At 39.6% G+C, this 22,215-nt stretch overlaps 1 protein-coding gene across 1 annotated transcript; it reads left to right on the top strand.

The window, feature by feature from the left end:
• Nucleotides 1-273: 273 nt before the first annotated feature.
• Nucleotides 274-22,093, top strand: LOC142488266 (uncharacterized). Its single transcript, XM_075588639.1, has 4 exons — nucleotides 274-331; nucleotides 18,890-19,195; nucleotides 20,587-20,664; nucleotides 21,030-22,093. The coding sequence occupies exons 1-4, from the start codon at nucleotides 274-276 to the stop codon at nucleotides 22,091-22,093; spliced, it is 1,506 nt and encodes a 501-aa protein (XP_075444754.1).
• The last annotated feature ends 122 nt before the right edge of the window (nucleotides 22,094-22,215 follow it).

Raw genomic sequence — 22,215 nt, 5'->3', positions numbered from 1 at the left:
CACAATAAGCGCAAGAACTCCTCTAAGGTGTAAAGGGTGGTATGAATCAATTGGATGGATGATGCTGGAGTCTCAGATCATAAAAAGAGAAAAAAAGAGAATATAACGTAACACAATTTAATAAAACAATTCAAGAGCCAAGGCGCTCTATGCACTCACATGTTCAGGAATAAAATCAAGCAGATTCACCACTCTGGGTCCTGTAGTGTGGGGTGTCGATATACTGTGTGATTGGGTGGCGTGTCTTCCCTGGCTCTCCTTCCGCATTCAGGGATGGCATCTGACATCACAGGAATCTCTCCGCCTATCACTGTCTGCGACTGCGAGTATGGTAAGCTCGGCGATGGCGGCAGTAGCGGGGAATAGATGAGCAGGCTCGGCGGGGAGACACAAACACCAAACAGAGGGTCGGCACCGACTTCACTGGATCTCCAGGCAGGCAACCTCCACGGGATGAAGCAGAAACCCTACGCGTTTCATCCGGGTGCAACCAAACTTCTTCAGGGGTGCTGCAGATAGGGACGCTGCCCCTGTAGAACCAGAGCATAGGGGAAAAGCCAGGACGCGGCGGCATCCTGAGTCAGGGTGATCTGGGACCAGATCATCCCCCTGTGATACTATTAAGGTGGTACCATCCAGGAGGGACCCACCCATTGTAGAGGCGGAGGTGGCGTGGTTCATCATCGGATCTGTGGATCCCATCTGCGTCATCTGTGCACCAGGTTGTGGACACACCCGGCAGGTACCTCTCACCAAGTGCACCAACTATACACGGGCTAGTGGGCAGCGCTGTCTCACACACTTTTTGGTTGGTTGGTTGGTTGGTTCTGTGGATATTGGGATGGTACGGTGCCCAGAGCACCTTAGTACAATGGGGTAAACTCCACAGGGGTGTGGACATGGTGTTGGGAAGGCACGGTGAGGGGTTGTGGCCCTGTGAGGCCTAGAGTTGCTGTAGTGGGGTTATTATTTGACTTTTCTATTGTTCTATGCATACAGTAAATTGCTATTGTTTTACTGCATCAGGGTGTATTATTCATATATGGTCCTGCACAGCGCTATCCCACATAGTTAGGATCCCCCGCAGTTGGAGGCGCTGTCACCATCAAATCAGTTACACCCCAAGCTTCCAGCGGCGGAGGTTTAGGCCTCCTGTGAGCCACAGGTAACGCACCACACACACCTTAGCCTCTCTATCTCCCAGGGGTGGGGGAAAGTGCGCTACATATGTGTGTGTATATTTTTATCCTCTCACAACCCCCTCCCTGCATCCTCCCTCCTTGTCATTCTCACCACAATAGGGACAGCCAGAGAAAACACACACACCAGAACAAATACACAGAGGACACAGAACACACAACCTTACCTATCTCTGCTCCATGCTTTTGTGCGCTCCATTGCTCCACCCCCAGGCTCTTGCTACTTTCTCCTGATAACCTTCTGCTGTGTAATACAGCCAAATCAGGGTGGAGGAAGCTGCCCAGCCCCCTAGCAGCAGCAGCCCTGTTCCCTCCCTTCTCAGGATCGCAGAGGAGAGCAAGAGTCTGAGGTCTGTGACGAGAACTTCTGCTCCCCTTCTGCTGCCTCAGTCTGCACATGCGCAGTATGCTACTTCCGTTTCATAGGAAGTCACAACTCAACCCATTTTATCCTATGAGATTTTCCAATGAGCTACAGTCAGCTAAGAAGTTTCACTTTTAAAAAAAAACAGCGTAAAAACACAGGACCCCGAAAGAACCTCATACTCCTGTAAGGGTCTGCTGAAAAACTCCTAGCTATGAGGAATCAAATGGACCGGAACAAGATACAATGCAAAACATGAAATGTAGAGCAATGAAACAGATGATATAAAAAAAGACGGAGTGTGTGCCGAGCACGCGCATTCTAAGTGAAACTTTTGTGTTTTGTCACTGAAATTGTATTTTGATGTTTTTGATTGAATGAAAGACTTTTGAGAGTATACTGTAATTTATTTTATTTATTTTTTTGCAGAAATTTCCATAGTATCAGTTGGAATACATGATACAATTGACTTATGATAACTAAAGGAAGTAAAGTACATATACAGTATTTTGGATTGTAAAGTATCTAAATGCTGACTGCATCAAAGGTCGAACCTGATCTTGTAGTTGGAATGGCTGGATTGGTGTTGAGAGTTAAATTGAATGTTTCTTGCATGATTGCAATGAGCAGCAGTGTTTCTTCAGTCAAAGTTTATGTTAAAGTCGTCGCAGGTTTTTATATAAAAGTATTGGTACTGTGTCATGTTTGGATATAAAAGCATTGGTACTGTGGCAGGTTTGATTATAAAAGTACTAGTACTGTGGCAGGTTGGATATCAAAGTATTGGTACTGTGGCAGGTTTGGATATAAAAGTACTGGTACTGTGTCAGGTTTGGATATCAAAGTACTGGTACTGTGGCAGGTTTGATTATAAAAGTATTGGTACTGTGGCAGGTTTGATTATAAAAGTATTGGTACTGTGTCAGGTTTGGATATAAAAGTACTGGTAGTGACAGGTTTGGATACAAAAGTACTGGTAGTGGCAGGTTTGGATATAAAAGTACTGGTAGTGGCAGGTTTGGATATAAAAGTATTGGTACTGTGGCAGGTTTGGATATAAAAGTATTGGTACTGATTCAGATTTGGATATAAAAATATTGGTAATGTGTCAGGTTTGGATATAAAAGTATTGGTACTGATTCAGATTTGGATATAAAAGTATTGGTAATGTGTCAGGTTTGGATATAAAAGTACTGGTAGTGGCAGGTTTGCTTATAAAAGTACTGTTTGCTTGCCTGATCGCATTTTCGTCTGCATGAACGACTTTGAGTGCTGTGTGAATTTTGAACCTGTGGGGGCGCATGCGTGCGATTGTGTATACGCCTGATCGTGACGCATTGTTGTCTCCATGAAGGAGTTTTAGTCCTATGAGAATTTAGGTAGGTGCCAGCAAAGAAGATTCGCTTAAAAAAAAAAAGTCTCTATCATCTAGTCAGGCCGGTCAAAAAGATGTGTGAAAATACAAAAGTATATGCAATGTACATGAGTGGAACAGTACCTACCCTACACAAAAAACTAACCTGGTTATAAAAGCTCAATCACAGAATGAATATTGTAGGGAATGGGACATGAATAACTGTAGTGACAAAAAAGGGAGAACAAAATCATGTCACAGTCAAGAATAATTCCTCAAAAGCTATAGCTAAGTCACAACATACATGATTTCTTGGGCCGCACTTATAGTGCACGCGACTGCGACAAGCGAAGGAGCGAAAACTTGACGGCGGTAGAATTTGATTTTTCAAGGACCGTCGCGTCACGTGACGGCCCTTGAACAAATCAAATTGCGGGAATCCCGCGATGCCACCGACCGGCGAAACATAACTTTCGCCGGTGGCGACGGCGACGGGTGACGTCACCCATCCTGTCGCCGTCGGTATCACTATAGGCAAAGCCTTAGTCACAGGTTAGAGGTCTGCCAGAGCCCCAAAACTTGTGTCTTTATTGCAGTAGAATGCCAAAATAAGGCAACATAGATGAGACAAAAGGCATATAGTGAACTATCCCACATAGGTAGAGACATTAGTAACATCAACAAGTTAGTTGATACTGTATCTTTAGAAACTCAGAGAAATATGCAATAGTTCCAGCAAGAGTCCGTATCGAAGTCATAAGTAGTTCAAGTTCAAAAGATACACAGGATCTACAGGACAAACACAGGACAGCAGGTCACCGGCCTAGCACGTCAGGACATCAGCAGATGAGTCGTCCTAAGGGGAGACAAGGAAGGGGTCTGTTTGTTAGGTAATAGAGGGCTCTAGTTGTTCATTGCTATATGAGATGTTAACATTACAATAGTGTCTTAAGATCCATACTTAAAAATCAGAAGTTCATGTTCAACAACATTGTTATTATATCCACATGAGTCAGATAAGAGTTAAATTGAGACAGCATAGACAGAAAATTGAATTTTGATAATTGAACATCAGTAGAGGTGGCTGCCCTTGACAAAATATCTACATCTGCAAAATAAATGATTGAAAGTGTCTAATTTGTTCTTCAAGTTCATAGAAGAGTGATGAGTTTTTAGACCTATGGCACAGAATTTCCTTTTTCGAAGATAACATGACACAACATCTGCTAAATGTTACCTACATTCCATTTCATTTAAATTGTCGAAAAATTATTAGCAGACAGGAGGAAAAAAATGGATTTCAATTGACGCTGTTGAACTAGATATATGATCTGGCAAATTACCTTTGAGCTGTTTGAAGAGAATACATCTGAAAACAATTATTTTTTGCCAGTAGCCCTAAGCATGTGATAAGCTTTTGAGAATCGATTACAGTTAATGATAGTCAGTTGTGTTACGGTAATCAATCAGGGACAAAGATATTTGAATTCTACATTTGATTAAAATGTGGTGATAATATAAGAGAACCAAGGGGTAAACAGAGCAAAAGATTATACTGATGTGGCCAAGGTCATTAGCTGTTCCTTATAGTGTGGATTTGTATGACTAAGACCTATGGACCAGGAGAAGGGCAATGTTTACTAAACCTTTAAACAACTTTCGGCCCATTCATTTAATCTTGCTACAGAGTATCTAAAGGCAACTAGGCCTAGATTCACTTCGCTGTGTAAATCAAGGCAAATAACTTAAATCTAAAACAAGAACGGTTGTTACTTTCGAGTTAACGTTGACTAAGCTAATTATGTGCAAATATAACAGGTGGAATTAAGCTCATTCGCAGAGTGTTAACAACACATTATTATGAAAAAATGGGGGGGGGGGGGTTGCTGCTTTAAGTTGTTATTTGTTTGAGTGAATACTGTGTTATAATTAACAGACATAAACTTAGATTAACGTTATGTTAAATAGTCTAATGAAGCTAAGTGAATCTTACAATTTAACAATGCAAGTAGTGGAATGGTAAAACTGACTACCCCATATACAGTTGCACTGAAAACAGTCACCTGTATAACATCTACTCAATGTTTGCTTCATGATTTAAGATATGATTAGTAGGCTGAAAACCATAACTGGGGAAAACACAATCAATATTATCCATATTAACAAGATGAAAAGGGGAATCAGTGGGACTGCTTATTTAAATGACAAATACTGCCATTTGAATAACAGTATTCAGAGCAAAATTAAGTCAATAGCTATAAATTACATTTATAATAAAAATTTAAGTCAGATCTGTGGTATACATTACATTTTTAGCATTTACCCTACTGGAGAAAAATCATGAAAATCACAAACAACTAGGCTTATAAGGCTGATTGTAGTAGCAGAGTATTTATTTATAAAAAAAAAATACCAGTAAGTAATACATTGAGTTACCTCTCGTTTTCAAGTATGTCGTGAGCATAGAGTTAAGATGACAAATAATACATGGTTACAAATACATAATTACATAAGTGAACAGGATATACATTATATACAAGACATTGCAAGCACAGGTAAAGATAATATATATTATAAGCGTATGTAACAGTTACAGACCAGATTAAAATACTAGTCCCAACTACTATGAGGTGTCATTAGCCAACAGGCTGCTTTCGGTGCATGGACATTCTGCTGTTATGTCTGTGCAAAAGCTGTACTGAAGTTTTGAAATACATATGACATTGAGTTGACATTTGGTAACTTTGGATAGAGACCGTAACTCAACTCATTAGTAAAATCATACAGGGAGAATATAGCAATAGAAAACTGAGACTTTGAGCTGTGAAACAGAGACAGACACAGTGACTATGAGAATGGGCAAGACATTGATCAGTAAGAGAGACTGGGCTTTCTGGGCACAATGGCACAGGGGGGGTTATGTAGAAAATATAATAAATATATCCATTTACTGCAGTGGATGACAGGGAGATCTGTAATGTCATATCAATACAAATAGTAATTATAGACTAATCACACTGTATATGTAAAATCCACATTTCAGTCTGCCATATAGTTCAAGTTGTATTACCTTTATGGCATATATAAGGTTTAATATATGCTTAAAATGTACTTTTAAAGCATATTGGTTTAGTTCAAGGTGACATTGTTATTTGTTGATATACAATGCAATTCAGACGTTGAAATGATCCAACAATGCAAGATTGACAAGATTTCTTTATTTTTAACAAACACTTCATTAACCAATTAACCCAGCTCTATCTATCACTCAGACAACATGCTTAGATATTTGCTACCCTGGAATCTTGACTGGTTGGTTTCTTTTGAGGACTAAACTGGGGGAGAATTGATACAGTATATTGCATAAGCATAATGTATAGGTTTTCAAAATAGGAAAACATCAAGCTCTGTTCTCAAAAAAAACATCCAGAAGGATATCTAATACTAATTACAATATGGAATTTGAACTGTCTGACCATGACTTCTTTCCTTACAGCATCTCCTTCTTTGAGAATTAATCTATTACATCTTCAGCAGAGGCAGCTGATTTCCCTAGGAAAACCTTTTGGAATTGGAGCTGTAACCGTACACTGGGAGGATATTAAAAAAAAACCCAGAAAAGATCAAGACGGAGGAAGAATGAATCGAGGGTCAACATCACTGAAATGGAGAAGATACTGAAAATTGAGGATACCAATGTAATCAATATTTTGGAACATTCCTTGACTCCAACAGAGCTCTCTGTTCTCAACTATGGACTATCTTTTGCACCAGATATTGTCAATTTATAAGCAAACTTACATTAGAGAGATTTTTTAACCAATGATCAGATGACTGTGTTGGTGTTATAGCCATGCCTTACACCAACACCCCACCGGGTGGAGGTGTTGTGTCTTTCTATGACAACAAAACGTAGTATGTATCTGACTTTAAAGATCATTGCAATGTTCAAGATCTTACAGATTTATTAGATAAACAATCTGACCATAGAGACTTATTAACTACATTTTTGGGTAGAGCAGACTCTGGCCTTAAAAGAGGCTCTAAATATTATCCTACTTATGAGTGGTAATTTAATTGAAATCTTCCAGAGATCTGTGGAAAGGGATCTTTCACTCTTCTCTAAGGGTATTTGCAACACAATGGAAGATTCACATCTAACTTCCAATGAACAAGCAGCAGTCATGTCCATTAAGAATAATGTCAAATATAGTGAAGAATGCCAATAAATGGGTTGTAGTGGTCATCAAGAGAGCCTATTACAAAGAAACTGTCACTTGAATGCAAACCTGGTAGACCAATTGTCTCTAGTATCAGGTCCCTAGGTGAACATCTATCTATGTAGATCATAGTTTTCATACTTCCATCTTATTTATTAGACACTTCTCAAGTATTATCACTTTTGACGGATTTTCACTAGACACCTAATTATATTTGGGTGACATTGCCACTATATAATTTCTAGACACTTCATCATCACTATCACCACCACATATTATTTTTATTTTGGATAGTATACCCTTTTTGCTCACCTACAATTATTTTTTGTTTGATGCTTTCTATCTCCAAGCACGTGGGACTGCCATGGGTACTGGTTTTGTCCTCTCCTATACCAACCTATTCATGGGTTGGTGGGAGAAGTCTAACGTGCTTGGCGATGGAAATCCATTTTGTTAGCATATAATTCTTTATAGGTGCTGCATTGATGACTTATTTATTATTTGGAATAGATCTGTGGAAGAGTTTAATTACTTGTTCTATTTTTAAATACTAATACTTATCATTCAGTCGTCACTCAAATATCATTTTCATCACATACAATATTACACTGTGTCATGATTGACAGTATTTAACAAAAATAAAGCCAAAATGGAGAAGCCATGTGTGAAAAACTAAGTATACCTTATGATTCAATAGCTTGTAGAACCACCTTTAGCAGCAATAACTTGAAGTAATAGTTTTCTGTATGACTTTATCAGTCTCTCACATCATTGTGGAGGAATTTTGTCCCACTCTTCTTTACAACGTTGCTTCAGTTCATTGAGGTTTGTGGGCATTTGTTTATGCACAGCTCTCTTAAGGTCCAGCCAAAGCATTTCTATCAGGTTGAGGTCTGGACTTTGACTGGGCCATTGCAACACCTTGATTTTTTTCTTTTTCAGCCATTCTGTTGTAGATTTGCTGGTGTGCTTGGGATCATTGTCCTGTTGCATGACACAATTTCGGCTAAGTTTAGCTGTCGGACAGATGGCCTCTCATTTGACTCTAGAATACTTTGGTATACAGAGGAGTTCATGGTCGACTCAATGACTGCAAGGTTCCTAGGTCCTATGGCTGCAAAACAAGCCCAAATCATCACCCCTCCATCACTGTGCTTGACAGTCGGTATGAGGTGTTTGTGCTGATATGCTGTGTTTGGTTTTCGCCAAATGTGGCGCTGTGCATTATGGCCAAACATCTCCACTTTGGTCTCGTCTGTCCAAAGGACATTGTTCCAGAAGTCTTGTGGTTTGTTCAGATGCAACTTTGCAAACCTAAGCCGTGCTGCCATGTTCTTTTTAGAGAGAAGAGGCTTTCTCCTCGCAACCCTTCCAAACAAACCATACTTGTTCAGTCTTTTTCTAATTGTACGGTCATGAACTTTAACAAATAACATGCTAACTGAGACCTGCAGAGTCTGAGATGTAACTCTTGTTTTTTTTGCAATTTCTCTGAACATTGCACGGTCTGACCTTGGGGTGAATTTGCTGGGACGTCCCCTCCTGGGAAGATTGGCAACTGTCTTGAATGTTTTCCACTTTTGAATAATCTTTCTCACTGTATAATTATGGACTTTAAATTGTTTGGAAATGGCCTTATAACCCTTCCCAGATTGATGGGCAGCAACAATTGCTTCTCTAAGATCATTGCTGATGGCTTTCCTCCTTGGCATTGTGTTAACACACACCTGAATGCTCCAGACCAGCAAACTGCTAAAGCTTTGGCTTTTATAGAGGTGGTCACACTTGCTGATGATCAATTAATCAAGGGCATTTGATTAGCAGCACCCGTCTGCTACTTAGCATCTTAATTCCTATGGAAGCAGTAAGGGTGTACTTAGTTTCACACATAGCTTCTCCATTTTGGCTTTATTTTTGTTAAATAAATCATGACACGGTGTAATATGTCATGTGTGGTTGTTCATCTGAGGTTGTATTTACCTAATTTTAAGACCTGCTAAGGAACAGATGATTGTTATGTCCTGATATGTAAAACCATAGAATTCAAAGAGGGTGTACTTTATTTTTCACACAATTGTGTATATATATATAGGCATGGATGAAATGGTCCACACACATATCTACAGAAAGGAAAATTCTATGACTGCTTTGCTACACACAAAAAGCTGTCATTTACGTATTTTATTTCGTGGAATTCCTCAAGGACAGTTTCTGCGTTTACGGTCCAACTGTTCGACTATTGAAGATTTTCATTTTAGATCTAAGAATCTTTTTCAGCGATTCATGGTTAGTCCATAAAACCTTTCCATATGCTTTATCTGGAAAGAGAGAGGATTTGATTGATTCTGATCCATCTCATTTCAGGGCCAAGAAATATGGGAATGATTTGTAAAGACAAGATTTCATTTGACCCAATGTTTCTATTCGTGAAATCACTCACTGGGTAATGTATTATCACCCAGTATCTTTAACTCTCCCAAAGAGAGTAGAGCTAAGTTTATTTCCTGCACTAGTGGGCTCATTTCCATGCAGTCATTGTATAATCTGTCCCTATTTACTGTAAACCAAGAACTTGGAGAAAAAAGAACAAACCAGAAATGTAAAAATATACTCTGTTATATGTAATAGAGATCACGTTGTTTATCTTGTTTATCTATTGAGTTGTGGATGTGCAAAACAGTATGACGGGTTGACAATGGAAATTACATATTCTGGAACACATGAGGTCAAGGGGAGACTTGACACATCCAGTGTCAAAACCTTTTTCTACCTTTTCCTAAGGGACATCATTTAAAATGCATATTTATAGAACATGTTCAGTTTCCAGTTCAGGGTGGTGATAGGATGTATTGTGTATATTGCAGAGAAGCATTTTGGATATTTATGCTGGACACCCGGGTACCGAAGGGGTTAAATATGGAATGGGATTTAAAACTCTTCCTGTAGTCTATCCTATTTAATACCCTGTGTTCCATAGTATTGCTATGCAAGAGATGGTCAATTTCTAATGTAAGATTTTTTATATATTGGTCTATATTGGTTAACAGTTTTGCTATTTTTGTGACATATCTCAGCAATAATTTTTGTTCTGTTGTTTTTGTGTGTCATTAACACATTTCACAGTCGTATAACATATATATTGTGACAGTTAGGAAGCCACTAACCTGTAATGTATTTTGTCCATAAAGGATATGTGACATATGACCATAAAATTATAATACTTGTTCACTTCAATATATGCTCGTCTTCAGCTCCACTGTGCTCCTAGCTTGCATGAAAAATAAATGAGTGCAGTGTTGGCCACTGCTTAAACTGGTGCTTTTAGATATACAGCTGTGTTGTGGTGGAATATTCTCCAATATTATGTATTATCACTGCCATTAAATCCTATGGAAACTCTGTGATAGTCTGCGTTTTAACACAACATTCTGCATTTACTGTAGCAAGCTTGTTTTCCCTACTGATAACATAGAATAACACGTTACAATGCAAATTATCACAGAATTGTCACAGGCCTCAAGGAATGTAATAACACAGAATATGACAGAAGAGTCCCCCATAAAGTGACAGTAGAAGCCATAACCCTTACTATGTCTGTAAATAGGATATTAAAAAAAAAAAAAAAAGCTGTATGAGCCACTTCCCATTATGCTTGTTGGTCTGCTTTTGTTTGTAAGTGTGTCTTGTCTGTGGCTCATTATGTGGCTGTGTGAGTTTGTAGAGCAGAGAACCTGATTTTGGTGTTCTGTTCATCATATTTAAAAAAAAATATATATATAGTGTGTTAACTTTTGGTAAGTAGATAGTATGTACCTATATATAGTTTTTAGTTTTTTTTATATAGCTCCAACATTGTAAACAGCGCTTAACAAAATTACAATATTAGGTTCTGTAAATAAATTACAAACAATGGGGATACGAGCAATGGGTAAATGACAACATATGGCAAAGGAAGGCCCTGCCCTGAAGAGCTTAAAATCTATGTAGTATGTCAAAAGGTTTACAGACACAGTGGGAGTATAACTGGAGTCAGGGAGGTCAAGGGCATCTGGAGTTCATAGTAGAGGCTTAGAACATTTAGTGAGCTGCTTCTTTTAAGAGGTACTGGACATTTTTAGCAGGGCTTTGAATGTGCAAAGTGAAAGTCCTTGATAAATATTGAGTCATAGGTAGGAAGAGATTAGTGAAAAGGGTTTTAGACAGGAGAGGGCTGTAGAGGTAAAGGAACAAAGATGAGTCAACCTTGAGTGTAACAGGAAATCTGAGTATATGGAGGTGCAGAGGTATGTAGAGCCTTAAAACAAAAAGGAGAATGTTGTAGTTTATACAGAAGTTAATAGTAAGTCAGGAGATGGCGTTCAGAAGGTCAGAAGCAGATATACAGCTAGAAAAGTAGGAGATGATTAGAACGGCAGCATTTTGAATGGTTTGTTAAGGAGAGAGGTGTGAGGCCGGTAGGCCATATAAATGAATGTTACAATAATCAATAAGAAAGAGAGCAATGGAAAGCATCAGATTTTTTGTGGGAACAGAACATAGGGCCGTATCTTAGCAATATTGTGAAGGAAGAAATGGTATAATTCTGTGAAAACATCTTATATGTGGGAAGAAGGAAAGGGTTGAGTTAAATCTAAGCTGTAGGCAGCGTGCTTTCGAGACTGGGTGGATGAAAGTGTTATTGACTATATTGGAAACTATTGGGATTGGTTTAGAAGGGAATATGTGGAGGCCTGTCTTAGCCTTGTTAGGCTTAATGCAGTGAAGGGCCATCCAGACGGACATTTGTTTACAGTACTGAAAGTGTAAGGTCAGGTGTAGATAAATATAATTATGTGTTATCAGCATAGAATTCATAACTGAATCCAAAGATATCAATAAGGTCACCCAGCAAGAGTGTATATAGAGAGAGGTGTAAGGGACCTAAAACAGAGCCTTGAGCTACACTTACAGAGAATTCCGTGATGAGTTGGTATGAGACACAGGAAGGGAGAGAGTGGTATGAAAAGAACTAGACCTAATGAGGGTCAAGTAAGTTATAGGAGTTGAGAAAGTTAAGTCTATGTAAAGAAAAAATTTGTTCCAGAAGTTTGGATGTCATCCACTCTATCCTGTCTCACATCTTCCACTCTTCCTCTCGCACTTTATAAGTCATCATCACCCTTTCAGCCCATGTAGATAAACTGCTCCCCAATGATCTTCCAAGTACTGTGATTGCAAGCCTCTCATCTCCGTGTTGCTTAATTTTTTTTTCTAATTTTATCCTCACATCTTAAAGCAGCAGTTCAAGCAATATCCTACGTGTGTTTTTTTAATAAATCAGTTCTGTACTATGAGAAAATACTTGTAGATTTTAAGTTAAAAAATGTTTTAAAGACATTTTTAATGTTTCTAATGTATGAAGCATTTCCAAAGTCACAGCTCCTTCCCCTTCTGATAGGCTCTGGCTCTTGAGACCCGCCCTCTCTCTAGCAGTGAACCAATTGTATCTAGTAACTGCCCAGTCAATCATATTCCAGGACTACATTGCCCAAAATTCTATGCAAAACTGAATTAAATAGCCCCAAGCCAGCAATTGAATACAGGAGAACAGATCAATCTGCAGCTTAGCTAATCACTTGTCAGTGTGCAGATTGTATTGATGCACATATTGAATGGGGGAAAAAATATATATTTTTTTTAAACAGCAGCTTGAACTACAAAAACAAGTGGTACTATAACAAGCGCTAGACCTAATAAATAATGGTGCAGTGCACAAAAAGCAGCCCGGTTTTCTAATGTGGAAATTATCTCAAATAATGACCAAAAACAACATAAAAATACAAATATAGAAATATACCTGGCGCATATAAGTGATATTCAATATACAGTGATTATGTGATAAACAATGAAATATAACATCTAAAGTCCATAAAGGATATGGTGGTGAATAGGGTGGAAAGAGTCTTTTCTTCAATGATGAGAAATAGAAAATGGACTCGGTCCTCAACACACGTTATAAACCTCCTCCTCACAGCAGCTAATGTCCTGTAGATTGAGACATAAAACAGGAACACAACATTGCGCAGTATAGTTTTAAGCAATGAAGCCGTCTGATGTGAATGCCCAAAAGAATGCCCACTTACTAGAAGTAGGAAGGCAGCATGCGGTGGAGAGAAACTGTATCTTGGGTCTTCCAAATCCAAATGTTTTCAGGGTGCCACGAACCACCCTATTCACCACCATATCCTTTATGGACTTTAGATATTTTATTTCATTGTTTATCACATAATCACTGTATATTGAATATCACTTATATGCGCCAGGTATATTTCTATTTGTATTTTTAAGCAGCTTGAACTGCAACTTTAATTTTGGTCGTCGTCTTGGTCTTTTTATTCCCCTTGGAATTCATTTAAGTACAATCTGTGTCGATAATAGCCATTTTTTCTTGCAATATGTCTGGCCCACTGCCATTTTCATTTCTTCACACATGTTATTATGTGACAGATTTTTGTTTGGTTTCAAACCCATTCAATCTTTTTTCCTGCCTCTTAAGGTCACGCCCAACTTACATCTCTCCATACAGTACTTCTTTGTATGAATCCCATTGAGTAATTTTTGTATTTTTGGATGGAATAAATGTATACTTTTTATATACAGACATATACACACACATACATACATACATGGAGTGCCACTCCTGCCTAATACAAGGTTATCTCTCCTTGTTGCTACTGGAAAGCAGATACTCTATAAAGCTTGCAGGTGTTACGAGTAAAGTAGAGGCAATGATACTTACAGTACACAGTCCACGTCTCTTTGTAATTGCCATCATTAGTCCCCTATGAAACAGAACAATTGTATGTTTTCATTCAGTGCTCTCTCTTTATCTGGCACTATCTGATTTATTTCTGCTAAGTGGAACTGCTACACATGATGTGACCATATGATGTAATCCAAACAGTATAGTGGAGACATTCCACACATTATGCTTCTTGAACTTGAGCGCTTCTGCGCCACTTGGACTACTTAGCCAGACTATTACTAGCCAATATTAACTACTTAATGCCTGGCTGGCTTATTTATAAGTGGGCAGTAGTGTTGCAATACATATAACACTTTTTCTTCCTTCTATCTTTGTTATACTTGATGTTTAAATATTACTGTATTTGGTTATGATTGTCTGTCTCTAGCGGTATTGCTGCTTTTTCTCATCATTGGTATCTTTTCCTTCCTGGTATATTATAGTTTTTCCACTAGTGATCCTCTATGGCCGTAGCTGTTTACTTGCCTTTCAGTCCCCCAATTGTCACCTTGGAATTGATTTATTTTCCTACTGCCTAACTTCATACTACAGTATCAGCTTTACTATTATGCAATTTAAAATAACTTCCTTGCTAAGCTGATAGCCATTATTTTTCTACCCGTACCGATATGACATTTGTAAAGCCACCTGTATGAACCTATTAACATGCATACATGTCCGTTCTGCTCTGTAACCACTTACATTGTTTATGTTATTGGTTACAATGATCTTACAGGGAAAACGCACAACACACCATTAGTGTAATTCCATTATTTACATTCCATAAAAAGGTAAGTAATGCACTTACAATCTCACAGATCTTTTACAGCATAACAATAGAAGAAGCTCAGCCTTAGACCCCAATTTTCCAAGCCTTGTTAGCATGCGACTGCTACAGTATGTATATTCCTGAACTCTACACAGCTAGAGATACGTGTGTTCCTTGTGGACGGCGGATCAGACGGGTCAAGTAAAAGAGACTTACTACAATTTTCCAATGCGTTTCATGACATCAGTCACTTCATCAGGGTTTATTCCATAGAGGATACTTAATATACCCCTCCCCAATCCTAGCTAATTAATACCAGGTGCAACCAAAAATCAAATCGCATCTTTGCGAGTTAGAGTCCTCCTTGGTGCTGGTACTTTCACTCGTGCTCAATGCAATTCATAAAAAATATATAGAAATGTAGAGAAACAATGTGCAGTAACTACCTTAATAAAGGACAATCTCACCTGTGTGCAAAAGATATTACTAGATACTGTTCACCAAAATACTCCAATAATGGTGATGAGAATAACCATATGCATACACATACATACACCACCAGATTATAGACCCTTTACAGCCCAGATCGGTGTTCAGGTGTAGCCCAATTAGTCTTGATGTAGTCCTTTACACAAAAGTACATATAAATTGCACTGTGAATGATTACTGTTTTTTATGTGCTAACTGGGCAATATGGCTCTTAAGCTGATTACCAACCTATGTGTTACATAGTTTTAAGGAGTGTTCACTAGCAGCGTACATAGTGGTTACTCTGTTATCTGGCACGTTCATTTCATGTATTGTATATGTAGCCTTGTTGTTAAATGGACTACAGTTTTCTCTCATGCTGGCAGTAAGCCTGGTAAGTTAGAGGGTTGCCAGCATCAATCATGGAGGTTTGCCCTCACACCCTGGTGAGGTGTCATATGTATTCAAGGGGAGTGGTAACATGCTCTGGGTCCACCGTTAGTGACATCAGAGATGTGCCAGGTTCCTGAGGTATATAAGGCACAGCACTGTCCAAAGTTAGTGGGTTCTACAAGGTTAAGCAGAGCAGAAGGCCAGAGTGTACTAGTGAAGCAACTAGTGACATTGCTCTAATTGAGGGCCCAGCAGCAGCCCGGCTGGCTGGGCCTACACTGTGTCCAGGGACCTGGCACAGGAGGTGATTCCACTTCATTAACAGAGCATACCTTTCAAAGGGAAGTACCAGCCAAGATGAGCGGCTGAGTTGCTGGCTGTGAAGGACAGCTGGCCATATCACCAATCAATAAAGATGTCCAATTCTAAATCAACTCCACCGTGTGAAACTGAAGTTACTCTCCAGCGGAAGGCACCACCGAGAAGGAGTTCCTCATCAGAACCATCTCCCTGCGGATGCAGAGATCCTGATGAGGTGGAGGCGCTGCACTGTATGTAGGTAGGACTCATACACGCTACCTCAGCTGCCTGTCTGGGTTGACATCCCCACACAACATCATGCGGGAGACTCAGGAGTCCTGTTGCCAACAGGTGCACCCCCAGACACTACCATGTAATGGGGACTGGTTAGACCACATGGGGCCAATATGAGATTGGGTGGGTCGGCCTTAGCCAGAAAGTCTGTTACATATACATTCTTTCCGAAGTATACTGGGTGCAGATAGCAACATTTAACAGACTTGTATATGTGGCATCCACTTGATACTAATTCTTTGGACACTTTGTCAGATGGTATGTGCATACGAAGTATTGAGTTCCACGTGTATATACATTGCGTATAGAGGAAGATACAGACATGGTGGGAGCACCACATCATTGTCTGTTTGCTCCCTACATTACTTACCTTACTTCAGTGCTCATTACTGATATTATAACACAGAGAGAAGATATGGTTGTCTGTGTACTACCCCTCTAAATCACCTTAGACATTAGATGGCCCTTTAGGCCAAATCAGAATTAACTTAACCGTTGAATGACTTGTATATATATATATATATATATATACATATATATATATATATATATGTATATATATGGTCATTATATACAACCTGAGATCCTGGGTTTGCTAATACATACAATAGCAGATGATTATTGGTTACGCAGCTATGTGTATGGGCCTACGTAGTGTATGTTTAGCACCCACATACTTTTTAAATATCCCGGGAAGTCTTTTACCCCTAAACACTGTATATATGTTCACCGTAATTGTTCTTTCGTTGATGTTGTATTAAAGTGTTATTATTTTAGCCATTTTGGCTTTTACTGGTATCCGTCTTCCTACAGTGATGGGAGCGGCTACTATGGGTAATCTGTTACTATTTATCATCGGAGTAGCATACCTACTAGAGTCTAGTAACTCTACCTACTAGAGTCAGATAGTACAGATATATTAAGCGCAAATGTCTAGTAAGTAGATCTTTTGGTGATTCTGTCATCACCTGTTGTTTAGTTCTATGCTATAACGTCTCCCTATATGCACAGGTCATAAGCAAACAGTATATCAATTGTGATGATCGGTGCGGTCATATTGTTGTTTTTATTTATACAGTGCATGTTTCTCCTGTTTACCCAAGTTTCATATACATATAATCACAGCATAATGTATCAAAATCCCTTTTAACCAAATAAAAAAAATGTCTCAACATTATTACCTCTCGATTGAATTGGGTAAAATGTAGATTTAGGGCCTCATGCAGTAAGCGACGATTATGTGAAATCGGCAAGCTTATCGATTAGTCATGTTATTGGCGTTTTTCCCTCTCCGTATGCAGTAAGTGCCGAATACATTCAAAATCAAGCCGAAAACAAATCCGCCCACTCTCACGATGATGAGCCGATCACACACAGGTGTATCGGCGTGCGTGGCGGGGTGCTGTTAGGTTGCACAATCACAAATCTTGCTGAATCAGGCGAAACAAGCATGTTTTTGATTGCGCGCCATATTTAAAGGCAACGTGTACTGCTAATCATTCTCTGTGTTGTTGGGAGTGAGAGAGAGAGACGCACAGAGCTGGACGATTGAAGATTTGCATATTGACTGAGAGACTTGTTGTGTATTGGGAGAGCTTTGTCCTTTGTTGTTTTGTTTACATCTTTGTCTTGTTTTATATGTGGAAGTGGGTCGTGTGATTGCCTGTACATTTCTTGTCTGTTTTTTGTGAGTGCTGGAAGTATGCCCGCAAAGCGTGGGAAGAGTGATGCTGGTGGGAGTGGGAGTGCTACTCGTGCGAGTACGCGTCGGAGTGAACGTTCTGTTCAGGGGAGTGATGTTGCTGGTGCACCGAGTGGTGTTGCTGGGAGTGGGAGTGCTGGTGCTGGGAGTGGGAGTGCTGTTGTTGGGAGTGGGAGTGCTGGTGCTGCGAGTGGTGTTGCTGGGAGTGGGAGTGCTGTTGTTGGGAGTGGGAGTGCTGGGAGTGGGAGTGCTGTTGTTGGGAGTGGGAGTGCTGGTGCTGCGAGTGGTGTTGCTGGGAGTGGGAGTGCTGTTGTTGGGAGTGGGAGTGCTGGTGCTAGGAGTGTGAGTGCTGGTGCTAGGAGTGTGAGTGCTGGTGCTAGGAGTGGGAGTGCTGGTGCTAGGAGTGTGAGTGCTGGTGCTAGGAGTGGGAGTGCTGGTGCTGGGAGTGCTGCTGGTGGCGCAGTTGCTGATGGGGTGTCTGGTGGTGGCGTGCTTGCTGGTGGCCAGCTTTTGGAGGCTCTTCCATTGGAAGAAGGAGAGTCCAGTCAGCACCAGCCAAGCTCTGACCCTAAACCTGCTCGGAAGAAACGTGTGGAGAAGCCACGTAATCCTCGCTTCAATGACCAGGAAAATAGGGCTCTTGTCACTGGCATTCTGGAGCACTATGACAGTCTCTATGGACATTTAGTAGGTAAGTGTACCTTTACATTTATTATTCAAATACATGTGATCCTAGGTCATCTGAGTTTTGTTCATATGCAAATATGGGTACACAATATCTTTCTATGTTCATTAGTGTGGAAACACAGCTTTTTATCATGCCTTACAAGGACAAATAAACACAGGCGGTCAATTTGCCAGAACTGCATACAATATGAATGCAACCTTGCTTACATGTATAGGTTTAGTAGTGAATGCTCATGTGCTTCACATATTACACATAAAACAGCATGTTTGCTATCTCTTGGAACAGCTAGCAGTGTAGGAAACTGGTGCTTATATTATTATTAATTTACCTCATATCTTTTATATGTTTTTCAAGGGCGGACAAGTGCAGCAAGCAAAAAAGAAATGTGGGACACAATAGTCATTGGTGTCAATGCCTGTGGGAATAGTGTCAGGGACAAGTATCATTGTCGGAAAAGATTTGATGATATTAGGTCCAAATTGAAAAAGAAAATACAAGACCAACGCGTGCATGCTACTGGCACTGGAGGTGGGCCCACACCACAACGTCTCATATTGACTCCATTGGAGGAGCTGCTTCGGCCAAAATTACTTACCGTCGTCGTGGAAGGCTTGGCTGGTGACCGTGACATTGGAATTTATCCGTCACAATTTCCAGCAGGTGATAAATATTACTGTACTAGGCGTGTCGTTGCTTACAGTTATTTTGCATATTTACACTGCTTTTTATACTGTCTTCACAATATAAGCATACCTGCATCTATATATGTATATGTCTGATTCTGTATATATATATCTCAAAATAGACATATATGTAGTAGTCCTACTAAAAGCAGTAACTAATATAGCACGTGCCATTGCGTGCTCATTTACATGTGAATTCCCAAAATGCATAGCTGCAGTGGAAGCAATTGATGGTGGGCGAAGATGGGGAACAACAGGGTAGTACACATGTGTAACACATGTTCATGAGAAATTATTAGTAGCTACAGGTACAGAACAGAAATATGTATCATATTATTGTGTATTTTATTGATTTTACTCCGACAAACATGACATTACTGCCTATTTTAAGCATGCATCAAAGAAATTGCATGTAACGGCCTACAAACATCACTGGCACTAACACATCTATAGTTGCTTATGAAAAGGTCCATTTTTGCTTTATGTCATATACAGACAGCATAATGAGGCACACGTATCATATGTTATGTCATTGTTTTCATAACTTAAACACTGCAGATGACTACTTAGCTCATCTACCATTGTGTTAAAGCAGCTGCAATTAATATCTCATCACAGCATACACTTCAACAGAGGGGGTGGGGTTCAGCACACACACTAATTACAGCCTCATTTCACGGTCAACTTAGTTCACACCATTTTCACCTGTTTCAAGTAATTGAAAGGTGTGGCTGATTAGGCTTTTTGGGGAAGGGAATACCTTTCTTACAACCTGAATAGCACAACTGAAGTTAATCACACTCATTTGAAAGCTTAACTCTAGCTACTAAATGCCCCAACAACTCATTACTTATCAAAGCGTACGTCACACATTAGTTCACTCATATCTATAGTTGAACTACTATCAAAGACACATTATCACACACTGCATGTGTTGTCTTGTTGAGTCACAGCCACATTCAGGTGTGCCACATCTTCGATTAATGTACCACACATATCCTCTACCAAAAACAACACTTTTTGCAATATGACCACCTTCATGATAACCATTGTGAATGGTCATCTCATGATAGTTATGTACATTATGATACTGATATCACTACACAACATATGATTTTTATGTACTAATTTAATCTATTTATCCTCACGCATTACTGCAGAAACATAGTATGTTGTATGTTAGGGAACTCAAAACTTCTAAGTACACAGGCATGTACAGTGTTATTACAACTATTTATGTTCACTTTCACACACATTTTCGGTTAAGGAACTGATGTTGTTAGTTAATCATAAATACAGAACATACAATAAGTGTTTGTTCAATATTTACACATGTAAATGTAAAACTTATGTTATTGTTATATATAGTTGCCCCTGGAGGACATGTGTCACCTGAGATGGAACAAGTGTCTTCACCTGGGTCAGCCAGCTCAACACAACTAGAAGGTGAGTGTATCATTTGCTGGCCATATAATATGTGCTCTTCTATATGTTATGTTGTCATGTTCATTATTTGTTTTGCACATCTTCTTTAAATAGGATTACTTAGTGTCAGTGCAAATTAAGTGTAAGGCAACATGTATTGTGTTAGTGATGTGAACTATCATGTAGGACTTCTGAGTTTAGAGCAACTTTTCATTCATTCATATTTCATACTGAGTCCAAACATTATTCGTAAGTCAAGGTAGTTTTTAATGTGAGGTTATAAAACGTATGCTAACATGTTAGGTGTTACTTAGGACACAGTACAATTACATAGTAACACAGCATACATTAACATGCCATTTAATAATGTGTACATTTCTTTTTAGAACATCATGGTGATGAGGATGATGAGTATGATGAGGATGACGCCGCAGAAGAGACTGAAATACAATCATGTGACCATGAAGAGGTGCCAATAGAAACTGTTGTACCGCCAAATCGTCCATCAACTTCCACATACGATGCAATTGTAGCTTCAGAGGGAAAAATAGTGGACGCAGAAAATCGTCGCCATTCAGACATGATGACAGTGCTGGAAAGGATGATTGGACTGCAGGAAGAAACAGTATCACAATTGGCACATCTCCACAGAGTCTTCATTGAAGTGCCTAAACAGTTGCAAAAAATCAACACCTCATTCGAAGCATTAGTTGTTCAGCAAACACAAGCTAATTACTGGAGAATGACTAATGTACCACAATTCAACACCTCACAGCCAGGATCTGTTCATGCAGGTCAGTTTTCACCACATTCATCTGATATTCATTCACCAGGCCCAAATGTTACCGGTCAAGTAGCAGACATTGGTGTGCAGGTTCCTGACGACATCCTACCGCTGCCATCTGTACAAATTCAGCAGCTGACACCTACAAAGGAGGCCACAAAAAGAAAACACAAGCAGTTACTACTGACCAGTTTTTGGTCAAAAACAAAAAAAGACTCACATGAAACAGACCGACCATCACTTGTGCAGTGTCTACCAACTTGCTCACATGTGTCAGTGGGCACAAGCTCTGTCGGTGAGTCACTTGCCACAAGCCCTGTCCGTGAACAGTCAGTACCCACAAGCCCTGTAGGTGAGTCACTGCGCAAAAGCCCTGTAGGTGAATCGCTGCCCAAAAGCCCTGTAGGTGAATCGCTGCCCAAAAGCCCTGTAGGTGAATCACTGCCCAAAAGCCCTGTAGGTGAGTCACTGGCCACAAGCCCTGTAGGTGAGTCACTGGCCACTAGCCCTGTAGGTGAGTCACTGCCCATAAGCCCTGCCCGTGAAGTGCCAGAGGCCACTCAAAGTGGCTCTGTTGTGCCTAAAGTTGGTGGCAAAAGAAAAAGGAAAATTCAAGAGACAACAAGTAGGCCTGTTACTCGTTCGCAAAAGGAACAAAAAAAATAAATGTTATAATTCAGAAAATATGTCTTTGGCCTTGTTTTGTTGACTTCAGATTATCTAATTACTATTGTATGTATGCTGAAGACTGTGTTGTTTCCAAACTTTCAACTATGTTCTTGTACACG

This window comes from Ascaphus truei, chromosome 2 (assembly GCF_040206685.1).
Source record: "Ascaphus truei isolate aAscTru1 chromosome 2, aAscTru1.hap1, whole genome shotgun sequence".
Taxonomy (NCBI): Eukaryota; Metazoa; Chordata; class Amphibia; order Anura; family Ascaphidae; genus Ascaphus; species Ascaphus truei.
Note: the sequence above shows the minus strand (reverse complement) of the source record. Positions and strands in the feature narration are given on the sequence as shown.